At 35.6% G+C, this 21051-nt stretch overlaps 2 protein-coding genes across 11 annotated transcripts in view; one reads left to right on the forward strand and one right to left on the reverse strand.

The window, feature by feature from the left end:
* The window catches only part of LOC106171119 (ankyrin repeat and MYND domain-containing protein 2), a 65213-nt gene extending 56472 nt beyond the window's left edge, over positions 1-8741 (reverse strand). The window contains exon 1 of one of the 2 annotated variants that reach the window (XM_087016483.1): positions 8469-8741. In XM_087016483.1, the coding sequence (XP_086872609.1) occupies positions 8469-8532 (64 nt within the window). In that variant the 5' untranslated portion in view covers positions 8533-8741. Of the gene's footprint in view, positions 1-2041; positions 2821-8468 lie in introns of those variants that run through there. The other variant, XM_087016484.1, reaches the window with a different exon arrangement.
* An 8366-nt stretch (positions 8742-17107) lies between these two features.
* The window catches only part of LOC106174618 (peptidyl-prolyl cis-trans isomerase G), an 84476-nt gene continuing 80532 nt past the window's right edge, over positions 17108-21051 (forward strand). For 8 of the 9 annotated variants that reach the window (XM_087018517.1, XM_087018520.1, XM_087018521.1 and 5 more), the window contains exon 1: positions 17108-17225. The gene's annotated coding sequence lies outside the window, so the exon portion shown is untranslated. Of the gene's footprint in view, positions 17226-17441; positions 17461-21051 lie in introns of those variants that run through there. The other variant, XM_087018518.1, reaches the window with a different exon arrangement.

Genomic DNA, 21051 nt, shown 5'->3' on the forward strand with positions numbered 1-21051 from the left:
AATTGACTGGGGGCTCGGCTCAGTCTGACCAGTAATGAACTTTGCTGAATGATTGCTGGTGTTGGAGGTCTTCGAGAATGGCCTTATTACAAGTGAAGACAGACTGTTTGTTATGGTGCAGATCATCAGATACCACAACATATGGTTGGAGCTGGAGGTCTCCTTCAGACTCTGTTCTAAATCATGCACATGCAGTGAACAGAATGACCTGCTCACAGTTCTAGTGCTCTGACATGATCTCTGACGGCACATGTCAACACCTAATCACTGACAGTCAACCTAGCTAATAATCAGTAATGGTTAATGAATTACCCAGTAATGATCAGTTGCAAAAGAAAAACAAGAAATGTAACACACCAGAACACTTGAAAATGATTCAATTGAAGATGTAAAACCTTGTGTTTCACATCTGTCAGAAAATGTCCCGTCAGAGACAGAAAATGTCCCGTCAGAGACAATGATAAAATGTGGCAATAAATTCACTGTAAATTGTTTTAATTTTGTAATTTTTAGCTATAATCATTACTTATCATTATTAAAAAGAGGATTTTAAGTTTCATTTATACAACCTACCAGATGTGGAAAATATGAAAACTTTTCGAAGTCAAATGTCTCTGACGGGACACACCACTCCTAGTGCTAAATAATTTTTTACTCAAAATAAGTGATATGTGGCAGTTTTCTATGTTAAACTATTACTTCTGATTAGTTTAACATATTTGGTTGATAAAAACTTGAAAAAACAACCTAATATCTGACTCAGGCCAATATGACCATGTGTCCCGTCAGAGACAATTTTTTTTTTCCTTTTTGTTTCCCAGTGGCTCACAGAAAAAGTACTGGGAGTATATCAATGAAACTTACATTATCTGAAAATTTGATTTGTTTTCTACAAAAATGTAAAAATTTTAAATTTCAATGAAACAAAAAAAAATTTGACACCCATGGCACCGTTACCGTGTTTTGACCCTATTACATAATGTTTAAAGACATAAAAACCAATGCAACTGCTTATGTGGAAATACAGAAAATGTGAAGAGCTTCAGGTGGATGGGAGCTGAAAATGCCAGTGTTTGAAAAATAAATTAAAAAGAAAACACAACAAAAATATCCCATAAAAGCTGCTATTCAAACTTTTAATCTTGCTGTAATAACATGATATGAATAACCCCAATGTGTTTGAGGATAATAAGGCACTGTTATTCATCAATTTTTTTTTTCTTTTGTTGACTTATTTGCAATATTAAACAACATTTACCTGCATAATTATCACTGATTCCTAATTATGTGACATAGTTAAGAGAGCTTAACCTATGGGACTTTACTGGGAAGTCTCAACGTGTGTTTTATGTAATCTTATTTAATGGGCACTTGGAAATTAATTAGGCAAATGATTTTATAGCTCTGAATTTAGCTTGTGACTACCCCAAGGGACAATTACCACCATCCATAAACAGTAGTCCCATATAACACTCTATAGAGCTGCATTGCTTCCAAAACAGAAAACAATCACACTGATTTTCCAACACAAACTGCACGTCAGTCTTACGAAACTTTTCAGTAAGTTTGAGTATCATAAGTAACATGGTTTTTCCTTAATGGTCATTCCGGCAGCCATTTCCAAAATAGGGTTTTCTTCAACTTTTATGCAATATAACATAATGACCATCAATTTTTAATAATAAAATAAAAGTATCATGGATATACAGAAAATGTGACATGGGAAGGTCTTCAAGGCCATGGAAGTTCAGAGTCACACTTTCAAAATGCCAAAATGTAAACATAACTGTATTGAATTGACAACCTGTAAAGATATGAGTTTATTATTATTTCCATTTTTTGACACTTTATTACACAATACACAATAACAGGTTTACCATCTTTTTTTATATAATCAACTAACAATATTGTTAAGATGCAGAAAATGTCAAAAGAACACCTTTACATATTTAATTAGTTCACAGATGAGATTGTTAACATGCCTAAGAATTAAATCAAAGGGAAAAAAAAACACTTATATACAAAAAAGGCTTAACCTCACCAAAACTGAACCAATCGAGCTTATTTTCGATCCCCATCTGTATTTCAGTAAGACTGATCACCCCTGTAAATTTCAAGACAATTGGCCAATTGATTTTCCTTGAAATGTGTTATCGGTATTGCATACATACTGAAAACAAGGCAGCAAAGCTGTCAAATGTACAGACAAAAAGCAGGAAATAACAAAATAGGCTACTGTCAATTCTGATGCAAAAGTACATTATGTTAAACTGCAAATTCAACATCAAATTTTAATTATGCTCAATAGGTAATACCAATGTAAGTAAAATGTGAAACAAGCATAAGGCTTCAGGCCCATGGGAGTTCAAGTTCACACTTTGAAAATGTAAAACTTCCAGAAAAAGAAGTCAATTAGACTGCTTTTCCAACTCAGGCTGCATTTTAGTCCTGTATTTCTTTTTTGAAAGTTTGGCAATCATTAGTAACATGGTTTTCCCATAGTGGTCATCATGGCAGCAGCACCCAAAATTGTGTTTTCTTCTATTCTGATGCAATATTACATAATGGTTAACAGCATAATGACAATCAATTTTTAATAACAAAATATATGTATCATGGATTTTCAGAAAATGTGACTAGCCTGGGTCTTCAAGCCTGTGGAACTTCAAAGTCACACCTTGAAAATGCCAATATGTGAAAAATTAAATTTTCACAAAAAAACTGTTTAACTGGCAGATTGCATTGCCTACTGAAGCTGTATTTTAGTCCCATGTTTCTTTCCTGTAAGTTTGAGAACAGTAAGTGATATGGTTTTTCTTAAAAGGTAATCATGGGAGCAGTGCCCAAAATAGGTTTTTTCAAATTTTGATGCAATATTACATAATGTTTAACAGCATAATGACCATCCATTTTTTATAATAAAATATTAGTATCATGGATATTCAGAAAATGTGACTAGCAAAGGTCTTCAGGCCCATGGAACTTCAAAGTCACAACTTGAAAATGCCAAAATGTAAACAAAATGTTTTTCTTATATTGTGTTTACAGTGTTGCATATATGCTGAAAAGTGAAACAAGGCAGCAAAGCTGTCAAATGTACAGACAAAAACCAGAAATTAAAAACGCAGGAAATAGGATACTGTCAATTCTGATGAACTTATGTATTATGCTTACTGTAACTGCATAGCCAACATCAAATTCTTATTCTGCATAACATTGGATTAGGATGAAAGTGAAATGTGTATCAAGCATCAGGCTAAGTTCCCATACCTAGATCAATCTAACAGGATCAATCCAACTCCAAGGGGTTTCTCACTAAATTGCTTTCAGTTTGAGAGTCTTAGGATTCAGGCATGCCAGTTTCAGTAGGCGTGACAGACAACTAAGCCACTTACATTGATTGCAATTTAGCGAGAATTCCCATGGATAGATCGATCCACAGTTAACGTGATAGGGTCTGGAAATAGTCCCTAAGGTGTCAGGCTGATAAGAGTAAAACTTTGGAAATGCCAGAATGAGGTACAGTGAAAATTACACACAAAAAAAAATTGCTTAAACTCATTAAAAAATATATATATATATATATATATATATATATATATATATATATATATATATATATATATATTTTTTTTTTTTTTTTTTTTTTTTGGCTGTATGTCAATCCTTAGAATCATTCTTGTAACTTAACAAAATACAGAAAATGTTACAAAGTAAGAGTACAGGGCTCCTGGCAGATGGGAGTGATAAGTCACAACTTGAAAATGCCAGTATAGCACTCTATAAACCTGCATTGCTTCCAAAACACAAAACAATCACACTGGTTTTCCAACACAAGCTGCACTTCTGTCTTATGAAACTTTTCAGTAAGTTTCAGTATCGTAAGTAACATGGTTTTCCCTTAATCGCTATCCTGGCAGCAGTGTCCAAAATAGGGTTTTCTTCAACTTTCATGCAATAAAACATAATACTTAACAGCATAATGACCATCAAATTTTTTATAAAAAAATAAAAGTATCATGAATATTCAGAAAATGTGATTTGGGAAGGTCTTCAAGGCCATGGAAGTTCAGAGTCACACTTTCAAAATGCCAAAATGTAAACAAGAGATAACTGAACTGAAATGATTTTCTTTCCATTTTCAACACCTTTTTTAAAACAAAATGATCAATAAACTGTCATTTTTAAATGTTCAACTAGGAAAATTGTTGACATAGGAAAAATATCAATAGAACAATTTTCAATGTCCAATTTGCTCCATTTGCAGATGCTGAACATAGTGAATGATTAAATCTGACAAACTGCAATGATGAGTTCCTTTTCCATTTATGATACTTTATTACACAATGCACAATATTATAACAGGTTTACCGTCATTTTTATATAATCAACTAACAATATTGTTAAGAAGCAGAAAATGTCAAAACTACACTTTTACATATCTTATTAGTTTCATAATGAGACTGTTAACATGCCTAAGAATTAAATCTGAAGAAATAACAATTATATACAAAAATACAGAAAATGCACAGCACTTCTGGTGGATGGGAGTAAAAAATTTTGACTCCTGAAAATAAAAAAAGACTCATATTCTAGTCATTTACTCCCTGATGATGGTGACTGACAGTCACAGAAATATTGGAGGTAAAACCTACATATTTTATAAGCTCTTGATAAAAAGAAAAACAATAATTTAAATAGACTCATATTCTGTAGTGTCAGTAAGTCAATGACTCTCTAGTTCCAAATTGTAAATAAAACACTGATTATCCCTTTAACTATTTTTTAAAGATTTCACTTGATTTTTATGTGTTTACCTCAAGTAACTGCTGTAATTTATGTCTCAATTGAAAGATATTGATTAAAATTTATTTTGACTGTTATATGCAAAAAATAAAAAATTCCATTCGTAATGCTAATTTTCACATTGTTCAAGTTTAATGAGCTATAAAATCATGAATTAAAAAAATACAGATAAATCTTTTACAAATTCTTATCCCCTGAAGTCTCTTCTTTCAGAAAATGCAACTTTTGATTGATTTTTGTACATATGAAAATTTTATGCCCAGGACACAAATACCACAGAATGGCCCTACAACTGACAGAGCCGCAGCCTGTGACTTCTATTTTCTTGAAAACGCACCTTGAGACAGGTAATAGTAATGACACTAAAAACAAAAGGCCGACGTTCCCACAATTGACAACCAAAACAGAAAACAATCACACTGATTTTCCAACACAAGCTGCACTTCAGTCCTATGAAACTTTTCAGTAAGGTTGAGTATCATAAGTAACATGGTTTCCCTCTATAATGGTTATCCTGGCAGCAGTGTCCTAAATAGGGTTTTCTTCAACTTTTATGCAATATAACATAATGCTTAACAGCATAATGACCATCAATTTTTAATTTAATAATAAAGTAAAAAATCATGGATATTCAGAAAATGTGACTAGCAATGGTATTCAAGCCAATGGAAGTTAAAAGACTAAGTCACACCTTGAAAATGTCCATATGTGAAAATTTTAATTCTAACAAAAAACTATATAATTTCCAAGAAATTGAACCGATATAACAGGTTTTCCAACTGAAGCTAAATTTTAGTCCTATGCTACATTTCTGTAAGTGTGAGAAGAGTAAGTGACTTGGTTTTCCTTTAATGGTCACTATTGAGGCATTGTGAATTTGTCTAAAATGGGGTTGTCTTCAATTTGGGTGCAATATTTCATAATGCTTAACAGCATAATGACCATCAATTTTTAATAATAAAATAAAAGAATCATGGATATTCAGAAAATGTGACATGGAAAGGTCTTCAAGGCCATGGAAGTTCAGAGTCACACCTTCAAAATGCCAAAATGTAAACAAGAGATAACTGTACTGAAATGATTTTCTTTCCACTTTCAATACCTCTTTTTACATATAACAAAATAATAAATTTATTGTCATTTTTAAATGATCAACTCCTGTGAATTTCAAGACAATAGAGTCTTTTCCACGGTCACGTGACTTCCGCTAAATTATCCGTGGGAACGCGAGATTTTGCGGGATTTGAAGTTTCAGGGGGAAAGTGTGGAGTGTACACGACGGACGCCATATCGAGGAGTGCTCATTTCAATCTGAATTTTCAAAGTTTCGTAACATGTTAACACCTGATTTTTTTCGAAAACATATTCATGGGAGCAGTTGGAATAGAAATTTAGCAGAAGTACCTGATGACTTTTCAATGAAAGAACTAAAAACGTACCTCATCGACAGCAAAGATAGGACATTCGGTACTTTTGTAGTATACCCCCCCCCCCACCCTGTAACTTCCTGAAACTTTCATTTTTCAAACATTTTTTTACAGTGTCTTTTGCACCTATGTCAAAGCTGTTGAAATAAAATGTTTTTGTAATTACCTGTGGTCTTTTTTATTAGTTTTAATCACGTTTAATCCACCCCATTGAAATACAATGTGAAAATTTACAATGTAACCGCAGCTTGCTGCGTTTTCGTTGGCTAACTCTACCTTATTTTATGTGAACATAGGATTGATACATTGTATACTTGGATTTCCTCTGTGAAATTATTATGAGCTACTTGTTCACATAAAATTACCTTAGGGTTAGCCAACGAAAATGCGGCAAGTTATTGACTGCGAGTGTAAATTGAAGATTCTAACTTTGTATTTCAATGGGCTGGATTAAACGTGATAAACACTAATAAAAAGTCCACAGGTAATTACAAAAGCATTTTATTTCAACAGCTTTGACATAGATAAACAATAAAATGTAAAAAACTGTTTGAAAAGTGAAAGTTACAGAAAGTTACAGGGTGGGTGGGGGGGGGGGTATACTACAAAAGTACCGAAGGCCCCTTCTACTCTTTCCCCCTGAGAAACAGTCCCGCACAAAATGGCGCGAACTGCGCATGCTCACGATTTCGTGGAAAAGACTCTATTGGCCGATTGATTTTCCTTGAAATGTGTTATCGGTGTTGCATATATATATGCTGGAAAAAGTGAAAAAACAGCCTAACTTTTTATAAAAAAGGCCCGATCATGCTGATTTTGGAACTTGACCAGCGTATTATGAATATTCATCAGTTCTGTAAGTTTCAAGCCAAAAGGTAAAATGGTTTTCCACTTATCATGTTATCGATGAAAGTGCACAGCGACAGCAATGACGGCGACGCAAGACGCAGGTGACGTCTTAATGTACAGACACATCTGTGTCTGTACATAAAAAGCGCGATATATATATAATTTTGCTGAAACAGATGAATACTAATAAAATGCAAACACGTCTGACCAATTTTCACATTTTTTTTTCAAAGTTTGTTAAATTTAGGTTTTTTAATAAAATGAATCTTTCTATTATAAATTGATCTTTTATGTAATTTAGGGGTGAAGAAAGACACATACATTCTTTCTTTTTGAAACTTTTGTAAATAAAAAATTTTGTACAAAGAAAAATAAAATCAATTGGGCTGTTTGGGTTTATTGGATAGCTGAAAAGGATGCATTTTTCATTAAAGGTAATGTTTTTATTTGTTCTGTTAAAGATGTAAGCTTTCAATTCTTCCCAAATATTCTTACTAGACGCGCAATGAAAGAAAGTATGTGGAATGTCTTCCTTGGCAACACGGGGGCGTCTCGATAGTCCGAAGGCTCATTGGTCCGAAGGTTCATTGGTCCAAAAAGTGGTAACATTTTTATCGATTTTTTAATCAAGGATTCATTGGTCCGAAGGTTCTATAGTGAACATTCGGACCAATGAACCTTCGGACTATTGAACCTTCGGACTATCGCTACGGCCCCGGCAACTCCACAAAGAGAACAGACGTCACCATTCTCAAGCCCTATAGTTTTTAAATATTATTTAACAGGCAGGAGCCTATTATTATGCAGTATTGGAACCACTGCAGTTTGGTGTTCTTTGTTGTTTCGAAACAGTTCTTATATAGACATCTTTCCAATGTGCATCAAAATTTAACCTTGCGTTCCATTTTTTTTCGTTTGTCACATGTCTAGCTGCCACAAATTTTATATTGCAACAAATTAATGTCCCTTAAAATTTTGTTACGAGCACCTAACTAAATAATGTAAACATGTTTCTCTTTTTCACATATCGATAATGCAGCATCAGCCCAAACAAAGCCGTGTATTTGTTTACTCGATCAGCACTGACAGTTAGGTGTTCTAAGATGTCCTAACTAGTCATGACCAGTTTTCTTGTTACGTTAGTCATTCATTTATGCGGTCTCACTATCAGTCTTACTTGAGACGTTTCACGTAGATTTTTGGTTTATCAATTCAAGGTGACTCTAATGAGTCCAGTGTGGTGTCAGTGATGTCAGTGATTGCAGAGAGCTCTTACCTTTCACTTGGTTTTACTGTCTTAATAACAAATTCTACTGAATATATTCTATCCATTTTTGAAATTATTTATTACAGCACATATAAAGCAATTAATTCCGTAAAACTCACCATCTGAGATACTATCTAGCATTTTCTTTTCGAGCTCCGAAAGACATCCCTTCATGCCCGCCATGTTGGCTATTCTCGTTATTTGCCTGATAGTAAAATTGTTCAAATTGCATGGTGCTCGGCACACAGTAATAAAAGTGAATATGGACAGGCAGATTTATAACTATAACCTAATCATGTTTTCTCTGGAGTGATGACGTGCTGACATTTGTAAGATCTTATTCTTTTATTTGGCACTGCGATTTAGAATCACGGAAGCTCGTTTACCGGAAGTGGAACCTTTGTCACCCCCCCCCCCCCCCCCCCACGCACACACACATACACAATTCGTTTGCACAAGATACACAAGATCTATCTTCATTACTTGCGAAAAATCGCAAGTTTATTTGGTCTGCTCGTACAAGTTGAATCGGTCCAATCACTACGGTAGATTGTCGCTAAATTGCAATCAGTGGAATCAGCTTAAAATTAATCGTCTGACATCAACTAAGAGCTAGCCCATGTCCACCTAGCATCCCTGAACACGGAAGGTAAAAACATACGCACCTACAGCAGCTTCAAGAAAGATTTTAAAAGAGAAATATACATACAATTAATCCATACACCCAAAGCTACATACCTATGAAAATTCAAAATAAATGCACACAATCTGGCAATAGAAAAGGAGAGACACATGAACCCTAAAATACCGGTGTAACATGAAAATCTGACTCCCATGAAAATCTGACTCCCCCAGTCAGATTTTCATTATGAAAATCTGACTCCCCCCCCCCCCCATGAAAATTTGACTCCCCCTCCACAAAACTTCATAAAACTTCTTTCATTTGAGTAGGCCCTATATGACTGTGATCTTGTAGTATGTAAAATGGAGGATACATTGGCACTTTTTTAGTTTGCAGGTGAAAATTTTCATGAAAAAGTAGGAAAATTAAAAATGTGCACTTAACCGCCCATTGTCTCCCTTATGAAAAAGCTAATTATTTGATATTGGATGATCATTTCTACATCTTTCTCTTAAATTTACTTTATGAGGATTATATTGGAAATATTTGAAAGTTTGATAGTAAAATAGTGGGTGAAAAGCAACAACAACAAAAAAAAAAAAAAAAAAAAAAACATAAAAATGAGAAAATTAAAAATGTGCATTTTATCACCCAATAACTCCCCTATGAAAAAGCTATCTATTTAATATTTGATGATCATTTCAAAACTTTTCCTTAAATTTTACTTTATGAAGATTATATTGCAAATATTTGAAAGACTAAAGGGAGTCAAAATCCTACTGGTACAAGAATGCAAATTTATTTTCCATTTAAAATTATTAATCCCCATTTTTCATTCACCTCTGGGAAAAAATGGGAAAAACAACAGCAAATATAAAATAGGGCCTTTTTCTAATGGGAGTCCACAGGAGTCCAAATCCCATGCAATATGAAAATGAAGATTTTCATTTTTTTTTTTTTTCATTTATTTTCACTCAGTATTTTACCATTCAAACTTTCAAATATTTCCAATATATTTTTCATAAAGTATCCTAAAAGAAAAGATGTCAGAATGATCATCAAATATCAAATAAATAGCTTTTTCATAGGGGAGTCATTGGGTGTTAGAATACAAATCCTTAATTTTTCTCATGTGTTTTTTTTTTCACCAAATTTTTTTACCATCAAACTTTCAAGTACTTCAATATAAACTTCATAAAGTATCCTAAAAGGAAAGATGTTGAAATGGTCATCAAATGTCCAATAAATAGCTTTTTCATAGGGGAGTCCTTGGGTGGTAAAATACAAATCTTTAATTTTTTTTATTTTTTCATGAAAATTTTCACCTGCAAACTTGCAAAAAGGGCCAATGTGTCCTCCATCATGCCTACTACAAGATCATTTGATTTACTCAAATTAAATGAGATTTATGAATGTTTGTTTTTTTTTTTGGGGGGGGGGAGTCAAAATTTCATTTGGGGGAGTCACATTTTCATTATGAAAATCTGACTGGGGAGTCACATTTTAGGGGAGTCAGATTTTCATGGTACACCTGTAGAGAAAAGGTTATGCACGGTGTGCAACATGTGCTCAGTTGAAGATGAATTCCATTTTCTGATGATATGCCCCTGTTACGCTCCACTGAGAGCCTTATATTTTAACCAGGTTAGAGATATACTGGGCAGTGCAGCCCCTGAGTCCATTAGTGAACTATTTCTTACCATCCTGCAATGTAATGATTTTGATATCGCAAAATGCACAACTGACTTTGTTGATGATTATTTTAAAGCTAGGGATATGCTGATAAAAAAACTAGATGAACTGACGATGCAGTTCTCATATCCCCCTAATCAATAGTAAGTTTAATATAAGGTTTAGTAGTGTAGCCTATTCTAGTCCTTCTGACATCTGACAATTAAGATCAAGCGCCCTGATAAGACTGCATACAAATAGAAAAGGGTATGTAAACAGGCCCTTAAAAATCCCCCACCGGGCGAGGGGCACACAGTTATGTGGATATTTTCACTGAACAGAGCTGAGAATAACCGTCGATTTTACCAGAAACATATTTGTGAATATCGATCTAGTAAAAAATCAATCTGTGGCCCTGGTAGAGGGTAGCACTTCCCTGGCATTTCCCACAAAGGGGTTTCTCCATGGCCCGAACGCCAATATCTTACATATATATTCGAGAGTTTTGTTTTAATCGGCAAAATGGTAGATGCATTGTTTAATAGTCATACCGGAATAACGAAAAACCTCAATTTCGGTATTAATTTTGATGATAATTAACCCTGACAGTACGGAGTTCTTTAGATTTCTCTTATCCAACACAGTTACACACGAGATCATCAGGTTAAGCCAGTCCCAGGTACGAGCGTTAAGTAACTTTGCTCTCCAGAGAACATAGTTTATGTGTGAGGCAAATAAAGTGAAAATATATTCCTAGTAGGGCCTAACTACGTTTTAACGTTGTTTTCGAGAAGGGAACAAAAATATATTCACGTATAATGTGAAGTTAAAGTAACCTTTAGCCCGTGTTCTTGTATAATGAAATATTTAAAATAATTTGATAAATTAATAGATAGATCCATCAAATAGACTGGCGGCGCATAGGAATCGCTACGACCCCCCCCCCAAAAAAAGATCGTTCGCTCTAAACCGTTGCAAAATAATAATAATAATAATAATAATAAAACAAATAAATAAAATAAATAATGAAATAAAAAAGGAGCAGAAAATATCTGTTCAACTGTTCATCCCCCCTCTCTCTCGCGTTCATTTTTACTGCAGAAAAGAATTGGCCAGCCTATTTTTCCGCTCTTTTGTGGGTGCTTGGGTTTTGTTTGTGCGGCTGTGGTGAATTTTTGTCCTGTGTAAGCGGCCACAATTTTAGAGATTTCATCTCAGTTATAGATAGAAGATAGACCCAGAATGACTACTTCGATTTTCGTAAGGATCGTGTTTACGGTTTTTTGATAAAAATTTCTGAAGTTTTGATAGGCCTATATTTTAATAGATTGCCACAAATGCAAAACGCCCAGCTGTGGTAAACGTTTTACTCACTTTGAAAATTCAATCATCACTGGTTTTGTTTTTTATGTATCTCCTATGAGTATAACGTTGTAAAAAATTATGATAATCTTCTGCATAGAGCAGTTAATTGTTTTTTGGCGACTTTAGTTTGCTTGTCACTGAATATTAAAAAGGGGGGGGGGATACATTGACAGTAAAATAAGCATCAAACAAACTATTTTCCATCCATGGTACAAATATTGTATCAGAAATGTCAAACTATTATGGAATCACAAAATATATATTATTTTAGTCAGCAACAGAAATCCCGTATTATTTGAAGTGGGGGTTGTGTCCGAAACGACAGGCCTTGGATGCGAAGCCGAAAATCACCCCCTTGGTGTGGGGTTCGGGGCCTGCTCAACGGCCCCGAAAAATGTTGGGGTTTTGGGAGAGTAAACAGTGCTCTTTGGTAAGGTTTAAAACTATGATTTAGCTAGTCAAAATTCGAATTTCAAGACTCGTCGAATATTGATGTGATATATTTTCAGAAGTTGAAGGGGGGGGGGGGGGGGCTGACCCCCCCCCCCCCCCCCCCCCTCTAAATCCGCCACTGAAAAACCGCGTTTTCAAGTACTTAGGTAAGATGAAACTTTCTGAGAATTTTTCCGGAGAACATACGTTAGATAGCATATTAGCCATTAGGCAATGCCTTTGTGTTACAGTTTAATTTTTTATAAAAAAACATTCTTACGTCATATACATTTTACCATGACTGAATCACTACAAAATATATCGGAACGCGATATAAGAATTAAAATTAAATTACCTGGAACATAGGCTACGTTAACGGGAACATACGTTAGCATTTAGGCTTCTTACAAAATGTCAAGACATGGTAAAAATTAAAAATTAAATTAAAATTGAAACAGTCGTGGATTTTTGTTCAATACAGGTATATGCTTTAAAAATTGAATACACTTTGAATTCATTCAATTTTATGCTTCTGCACGTGAAATGCACCTCTATATTGGGTTTGGGTGTTACGTATATGATAACTTCACTTAGTCTGATACCTTCACACCCTTATCATGATGCACTTTTGCAAGATTCTCCTCCACCATATCACTGGATGTTTGATTTTCAATATCCTTAATTTGTGTGGTGACTTTGAATAAGGCTTGAATGTCTCCACTTATCAAATAAATTAGTTTGGAAATATATTTACATATTCAACGATGTATTTTTATTTTATGCCCTCCAAAGGTTATGAAGATCGAAGCCATCGCTGGGGTGAAAATTTGCATTGGTCAAAGAGCTTAAAGGTTTAATGAAAAAGATAAAAAAAATTATTAAGTAAATTTGCAAACCAATTTAGCCTATCTGAATAGCAGAGACAATGATCATATTCATTACGTAGGGGCCTATCGTACTTTATTTTGATTAACATTGAAAATGAGATGTTTATAGAGTGGTGTGTGTGTGTGTGTGTGTGTGTGTTTTTTTTTTTTTTTTTTGGGGGGGGGGGGGTGCAAAGTACATGTACATGTACCTTAATAAAGAAAACTATCAGGCTATTAATATAGATTTTAAAATCTCTTCAAACAACGAAACCATTGTTCTACGCATATCGATCCAACTCCGCGGGGACTCTCGCTGAGTGCAGTCAAATTAACAGATCTGACTGAAAAATATGCCTCCTCTTCAGCCTCTTGTTTCCAACTACGTACTGCTATTGGTATAACCCAGGGGCGGATCCAGGATTATTTGAAGTTGAGTTTAGATTATTGTTGTTGTTGTTTACGTTGTTTGTTGTCCGTCGGCGCAACTATGTGAGTGCGTGAGACGTCATATATATGTTTCTACAATGCACATTACACTTTGTTACGTTGTCATAGCGAATTTGATATCCATCGATACATGTGTTACATATGTTTTTAATAACTGGTAGCGCCGCCTTCTGGTGGGCCAAGACCTAATTTTTTACTGAACATTACATTTCAATAAAATAGAAACGGGACAAAAGACGAAAGTTGTCTTCAAAGGATTTGTAAAAATTATTCACATGATACATACGTTACCGATACATACGTTACCAAATTGCATGCAGATTGTTGTTGTTATTGTTGTTGTTGTTAACGTTGTTTGTTGTCCGTCGGCACAACTATATAATACTAATTTTATTTATGCATGCTATTTTTGAAAGAATTTAATATCAATGTTCACAAAAATGAAAAATAGTAAAGTTTTGTTGAGCAACTTGTATTCATTTGTGAAAATGAATTCAACATAATTAATTTCTCAGGTGTACTGCTAATATGAGGACAATTGAAGACAACTTCCCACTTTTGCCCCATTTCTATTTTATTGTAACGTAAATTAGGTGTTGGCTCACCAGAAGTTGGAGGCAGCTTAGACCTTAGACCTTAGGTCCTCCTGTCCAAAGTAGGACATTGGGCGGCAAACTTTTTCCAACTTGTCCGGTCGGCAGCGGCCCTCTCTATCTCCTCCCACCTGTGAATTATTTGATGTCTCCGACATATTCCTCCCTTTCCCAAACAAAGAAAAATGAAATATTTATATCCTTAGTGTATGGTAGTATATATCTAAGTTATTATACTGCATTATATAAAACGAGAATTTTAATTAAACCCTGCAAGCATTACCATAGAAAGCATATTTACCAGACTACTTAAATATAATAATAATAATGTACGCTACACATTATGCACGTTGCTATCAGCACCAGGAAGAATATAGTTATTGAAACAACACCATAGAACTTATACATGCATTAAAATGTTAGCAACAGTAATAATAAGAAAATTAATCTGAGCAAGCAACACCTTGAATAAGCAAATGTAAAACGGTGCTGAGAGCCGGCTGCGCAAGCTTGTCCCTATTTTTTTTTTCATTATAGGGGGAGGCACGTAGGTTTATCCAATTGCTCAGACAGCAAAAAAAAAAGAAAAAAAAATCGAGTTGTCTCTCGACCATTTGCTTTAGCATTTCTTTCTTTTTAATATATGAGTCATTTGTTCGCCAGTACGTCTCCGGAACCGTGCAAAATTTAGCTATGAATCAAATTTAGAAATAGGCTCGAAATACGGACACCGTTGAATACTTTTAGTATGGATAACGCGTTAATATTACCTTCCAAGTTCGTGGTCAAAATAGTTACGTGTAAATCGCTATGAGGAAATCCAACGATGACAACAACAGGTCCGTAGCCGGGGTGGGGTTCCAAAGAACCGCCTCTTTTGCTGGAAAAAGGTCCACTTTGGGTAAAATTTGATCTAGGTACATGGATTTTTTATGGAAAAAGGTCCACTTTTTCAGAAAAAGAACCCCCCTTTTGAAATTGCTGGCAACGGGCCTGCATCAATAACCATGGCAGTTTCAATCATTTAATTAATGTTCACTCATCGCTTGCTCAGTTACATTCTGACGATATGTTGAAAATTATACCCTTTAGTATCTAACCAAGACAATGGCTTAATGAACTTCCTAATCAATGTCTTCTCAATCATTATAGTCAACAAGCCTACTCTGCTTCTATAGACTTTACATAACGTATTATAAGGAGGTACAGACTACAGCAAAAAGTTATTAGGGGTAGACCGGGGCTAAACGCCCAGTCGGGGTCAAACGCCCACCCGCTTTTTTTCAGGTATTACGTATAAATACGCGTCTCGTGATGTTTTGTCCACTTCCGATTTCCAGCAGACTTATCCTCCATGACGGAGATGACCACAAACAAAAAAATAAGCATTTTATGATAATTTGTTCATTTTTGCCTTGTTTACTGTTATTTAGCCTTTTCCTTAACATCAGTGACACCACCTACCAAATGCACGCATTCAAAAAACTTTGTTGGTGACAGATAGGATGGTATCAAACCTCCATACAAGTTTCGATGAAGTCAGATTGTATAAAACTTTTCCCGCCGAATTTTGACAAAATATACAAAATCTCACTTTGGGGCAAAACGCCCATGCTGATATGGGGCAAAACGCCTATAGTGGGCGTTTTGCCCCGATCACTGGGCGTTTTGCCCCCTTTCGTTTTTAAATAAAAAATAATTCTAAAAAGATGCGGAAGTGTTCTTTCATGCATGTTTTTTTATTGTATATCATCAGTTATAACACTTATATGGGGAAAAGCCAAAGCAAGTGGCTGTACTAGGAACTTAATTTTGGAAGTATCACAGTGCCCTGTCGTAAAGAGTAGAATTACAGCTCATTCTGAATAAATTTGATGGGTATTTTTATTATCTCAGTACCCCAAAATATTATATGTTGCTTTTAAAGGCTTACTAAGTTGTCTTGTAGAAATATAATTTGATTTTATTTTGCTTTGTACAAAGGCAGGGCATAACGCCTATAGTTTGGGGCAAGACGCCCACGGTGGGCGTTTAGCCCCGTGGTGCGAGGCGTAATGCCCCAGCCATGGGGCAAAAAGGCCGATTTTATAATTTACCTATTTTTTACCTATAAGGTTTTTCTTTTGTTTGTTTCCAAAAGTGTTAGTATCAGTTTGTAGTCTAGTCAGCCCTTCATAGTTAACACCCACTTTGAACGGTCTATACCTTCAGCAGGGAAAATTGTGATGTTTCTTGCTTAAGGGGGGCGTTTAGCCCCGGTCTACCCTACATCAAGTTACCGAAATTGCCAGCGAATTATTTGATGTCTCCGACAATGATCAATACGTTACCAGAGGCTGATCCAGGATTATTTGTAGGGGGAGGGGGGGGGGGGGGGGGGTCCGGAACGACAGGCCTCTGATGCAAAGCTGACCATATATAGCGCCCTTGGTGTGGGGTTTAGGGCCTGCTGAAGTACCCCGAAAATTTTTTGGTGTATTGGAGAAAAAACAGTGCCCTTTTGCACGGTTTAGTTGGTCAAAATTCTAATTTCAAGAGGGGAATATTGGTGCGATATATTTTTCAGAAACTGGGTGGGTCAGGACCTTCCTGAGCTCCCTCTAAATCCGCCACTGTAACCTCCGGCTTTTCTAAAGGTATCTCTTCCAAACAGGGTGCGCAATTTGCATGTACTTTCGATGGCGAGGCAGATGGATGTAGGTACATGCCTCTTTTTCACAAAGCTACACGTTTATTATGACGGTTCCCAAAGCGAGACTAATTTGAGTAGTTAAACCGGATATCAATCCATTTGGCAAAAGCGCATGTCAGATCTCGTCTATAAACATGTGAGAGAGTGCTCAAGCATCAGAATCCGACCTGTTCTAGTAAAAAATCGTAAGTACTGAGCCTAATTGAGGTTTTTGATATCTTAAATAATATGATATAGATAGACGTATAATCCACAAATAAGTCACTGAGGCGATGTGTTGATCAGATTCAGTTGTTGAGGCACCGGCTAATTTCATTGTTGCACTTCGCCGCTTATACCGGTGTGGCATTATAGACCCGTTCCGTGACAAAATCGTTCTGCACATGCGCATAAAGGGTAGATTGCAAGAAGGAACTTCCGGTATGACGATGTCGTCCTAAGTAGGCCCTATGTTTGCACTGAAGTATGATCTTTCAATTCATAGTTCAGTGGTTTTCGTCATGAGAGAGCATGTATTTGATAATCTTATAACTATATGAATGTTTGAAATGAGCTTTTGGTCGTGACTGAATTGGTATGATTGAGGTGTTTTCACTCCGCAATGTTCTTTCAATTCAGAGTTAAGTAATTTTCGTTAAAAAGAAATTGTGTGTTTGATAATAGTATAACTTTCCCTACGGGAAAATGTTGGAAATGCATGTGCAGCTACGTACTGTAAGCCAACAGACTGCTACCCCTGCGTGAATAATCCGTCAGAACGGTTTATTCATGACGGTGGTTTCTTCATGTGACACTGGTGTACTGTAACATTCTGTGATTGGTATGATTGAGGTGTCTCGCCGCTGATTGTGGTAGACATAGCATTGTTGTGGCACTGCCTGTTGGGGGAAGGGGGAGGATGGATTGGTTGCAGAAAGTGCTTTTCGGTCAACAAGTGACCTTCATCAGCTGCAAGTCCGAAAGAAAAAAATACTAGTAAGAAAAAACAGGGGAAGAAGGGGGTCGGTTAGCAAAGGTATCTCGCCTTTGCATAGTGAATTTTCATCAATGGTATCTCGCCATTAAGAAAGATATGAGCAATCTCGGCTCAACAGTATCATGCTTGATCACAAATGTTTTGCCTGTGTCAAGAGGGATAGGTTTCAGGAATCACCATTCAGTTTAAGCTGCTGTATCCTGTTCAGGAGTTATCCTCCAAAACAAAAGGGATACGAGCTGGACAGTATGCATTGAGCGTGTTAACGGCTCAAGAGACGGAAGTCATCTGTGGATTTGAAAAATGTGTCGTATACGAGAACTTGGCCTGTTTAGACGTGGTTGGTTTGGTTAGATTTTGTGCAAGGTTCTTAACCTTGGATCAGATTCAGTTGTGTCCTAGTGCTGTGCATATGCATATTAAAATTGAGCTATTGTATAAATGGGGACACCTTTTATTTTAGTAAGGCCTTTTTATGTACAGACACAGATGTGTCTGTACATATAGCTATCACCTGCGTCTGTCGTCGCCGCCGTCGCTGTGCACTTTCATCGATAAAAACAATTTTACCTTTTGGCTTGAAACTTACAAAACTGATGAATATTCATAACATGCAGGTCAAGTTTGAAAATCTGCATGATCGGGCCAATTTTATGGAAGTTATGTGTTCTTTTTCCACTTTTTTCAGCATATATGCAACACCAATAACATAATAAGTGAAAAACCCTTTTACCTTTTGGCTTAAAACTTACAGACCTGATGAATATTCATAATAAGCATGTCAATTTCGAAAATCAGCATGATCGGGCTATTTTTATAGAAGTTATGCTGTTTTTACACTTTTTTTCAGCATATATATGCAACACTGATAACACGATAAGTGAAAAAAATGAAAATTTAAGGAATTTAAACCAATATTTATTCCATTTTAAATGCATTTTTTACAATATTGATGCAAACAAGATTTAAAATCTAATGAATCTTTCCTTATTTTGAAATTGCTCAGCTTCTTGTAGTATATACATGTAACACATACATCATCCGAAAGCTGTAAAAAATAAATGATCCAAGTGTTCAAAATTGATGATTCTAAAATGGTTTGGACCCCATCCTCTTCCGTTTGTATTAAATGTGTGGGTCCACATTTATGTCATTTCTGTTGGAGCTGAACTAATACATTTGAATGGCTTAACACTTTGTCTGCAGGTAGGTCAACTGAAACTGAAAAGCAAAAAAAAAAAAAAAAAAAAAAGGAGGTCATTGAAAGCCAGTGCCAGTGGGACAGTATTAAACATTAACAAATATGTCAAATAAATAGGGGGCAATATTCATTTTTAATGTAATGCAAAGTTCAAAAGAGTTCAGATTTCCATTTGCAAGGCTTCGTTGGTGGATACGTTACGCCCCCTCCATTTTTTATTTAAGATCTGCATCGATCTCATGTATGCTATTTTGGCCCCACCCCAAATAGTTGGAAATCCACAAATAGGCGGAAAAACCTTATCCCTGTTTAAGATAAAAATACTTACTTCTTAAAAGTGACATAATTTTGGACAATAAAAACTTCTGATTTAAAGCAATAATAATTCTTCCTTTGAGATTCAAAATTCCGCAAGAAATACATTGTAAACAACGCATGGAAATATATTCTATAGCATTTTACCACTAAAACGGCCGTTATTGTAGTAAAACTAAAATCTGTGCTTGTCAATAGGGCTTTCGATGCCTTTCTTCCCGGTCGTTAAGGCATCTGTTGCCAATGACGTTTGGGTGTCACGCGGATTCTCGCATTCATTCGAGGCCAAAATGACATACGCAGACGTAAGTTGCAAGTTTCTGTACAGTGCGTCGGATAACGAATAGTCCAGAATTGCACACATTGTAGATATAAATGCTTTTTGAGCAATAAGACGAATATATCTTATGAATCTTATATTATTGTTATATAGTGTTACTGTTGTCTGCTTTTCCCGCGGTTTTAAGTAGGTCACCAGAAACTATATCACTCGATATCCTGTGACTATGCAATGACAGAGAGGGCTCTGTCAGTTAAAATCTCTTAAGAGATTTTAACAAAAAACCATATGTTTAGGAAAAAACCCTGGACTGACTTTGAATGCAGGAATGGGGTCGTTGACCATTGGTTAGTACGGGAAAATTGCCGTTTACTCCAGGAAAATACAATTTTTGGCCAAAATGAAGAGTTATTATGACTTTAAATGTTTAGCCTAAAATTCAGTTTAGTCTGAACCCCAAGTCAAGACAGCAAATGCAACTTATATGAGTCTTGGCTGGCACCAGTTTATTGATTTTTCAGTTAAATCTACTCTCAGTTACTTGATTGACAGGTAGTTTGTCTAGACAACAGACTAGTTTCAACCAGTTAAAACTACAAAGATACTGGCCCCTTCTAGTATTGATTTTTCAGTTGTGGGACTGGAATCGCTTGTTACGATTTATAATAGTTATGGAAAGAGGGAAAGTTCGAGATATAAAGCAATGTGCTTTTAAATATGTAATACACTGACTGAAACTTTAATTACTTTTCACAAGATTGCACGGTACATATCATCTTTTTCACGTGTCATTTCTGGGAGTTTGTGCTTTGAGAAGGTCCTCACTGGTTTCTTCAATTAAACCTTTGACCTGTCCCACCCCTACACAACAAAGTTACTCATTTCCTTCTGTACTTTAACCAAAGACCAATTTCTCTGAGCGATATCTCCTTCATATTGGAAAGTTTTTCTTTAGATCCCACACCCGCCATAATTATTCATAGCACACGCTGAACACACTTTAAGAAACTAATCGATCACACACGCAAGGCTATTGGGTAAAATCGGCAACACTTCATGGGTCAATTTCTTTATATGGTAAATTGACCTTGCTATATTTAGATTGTATTCTAAACATAATCAGGTGCATGTTAATGCCGTTTTCACAGTTGTGAAGAACAGAAATGGGAAGTTTGCGTACCTGGCTTGACCAGATATGCTTACGCCAAATTGGCGAAATTACTATGCTCATTTTAAATT

Source organism: Lingula anatina, chromosome 7, assembly GCF_051362555.1.
Source record: "Lingula anatina isolate TDL-2025a chromosome 7, LinAna3.0, whole genome shotgun sequence".
Lineage (NCBI taxonomy): Eukaryota > Metazoa > Brachiopoda > Lingulata > Lingulida > Lingulidae > Lingula > Lingula anatina.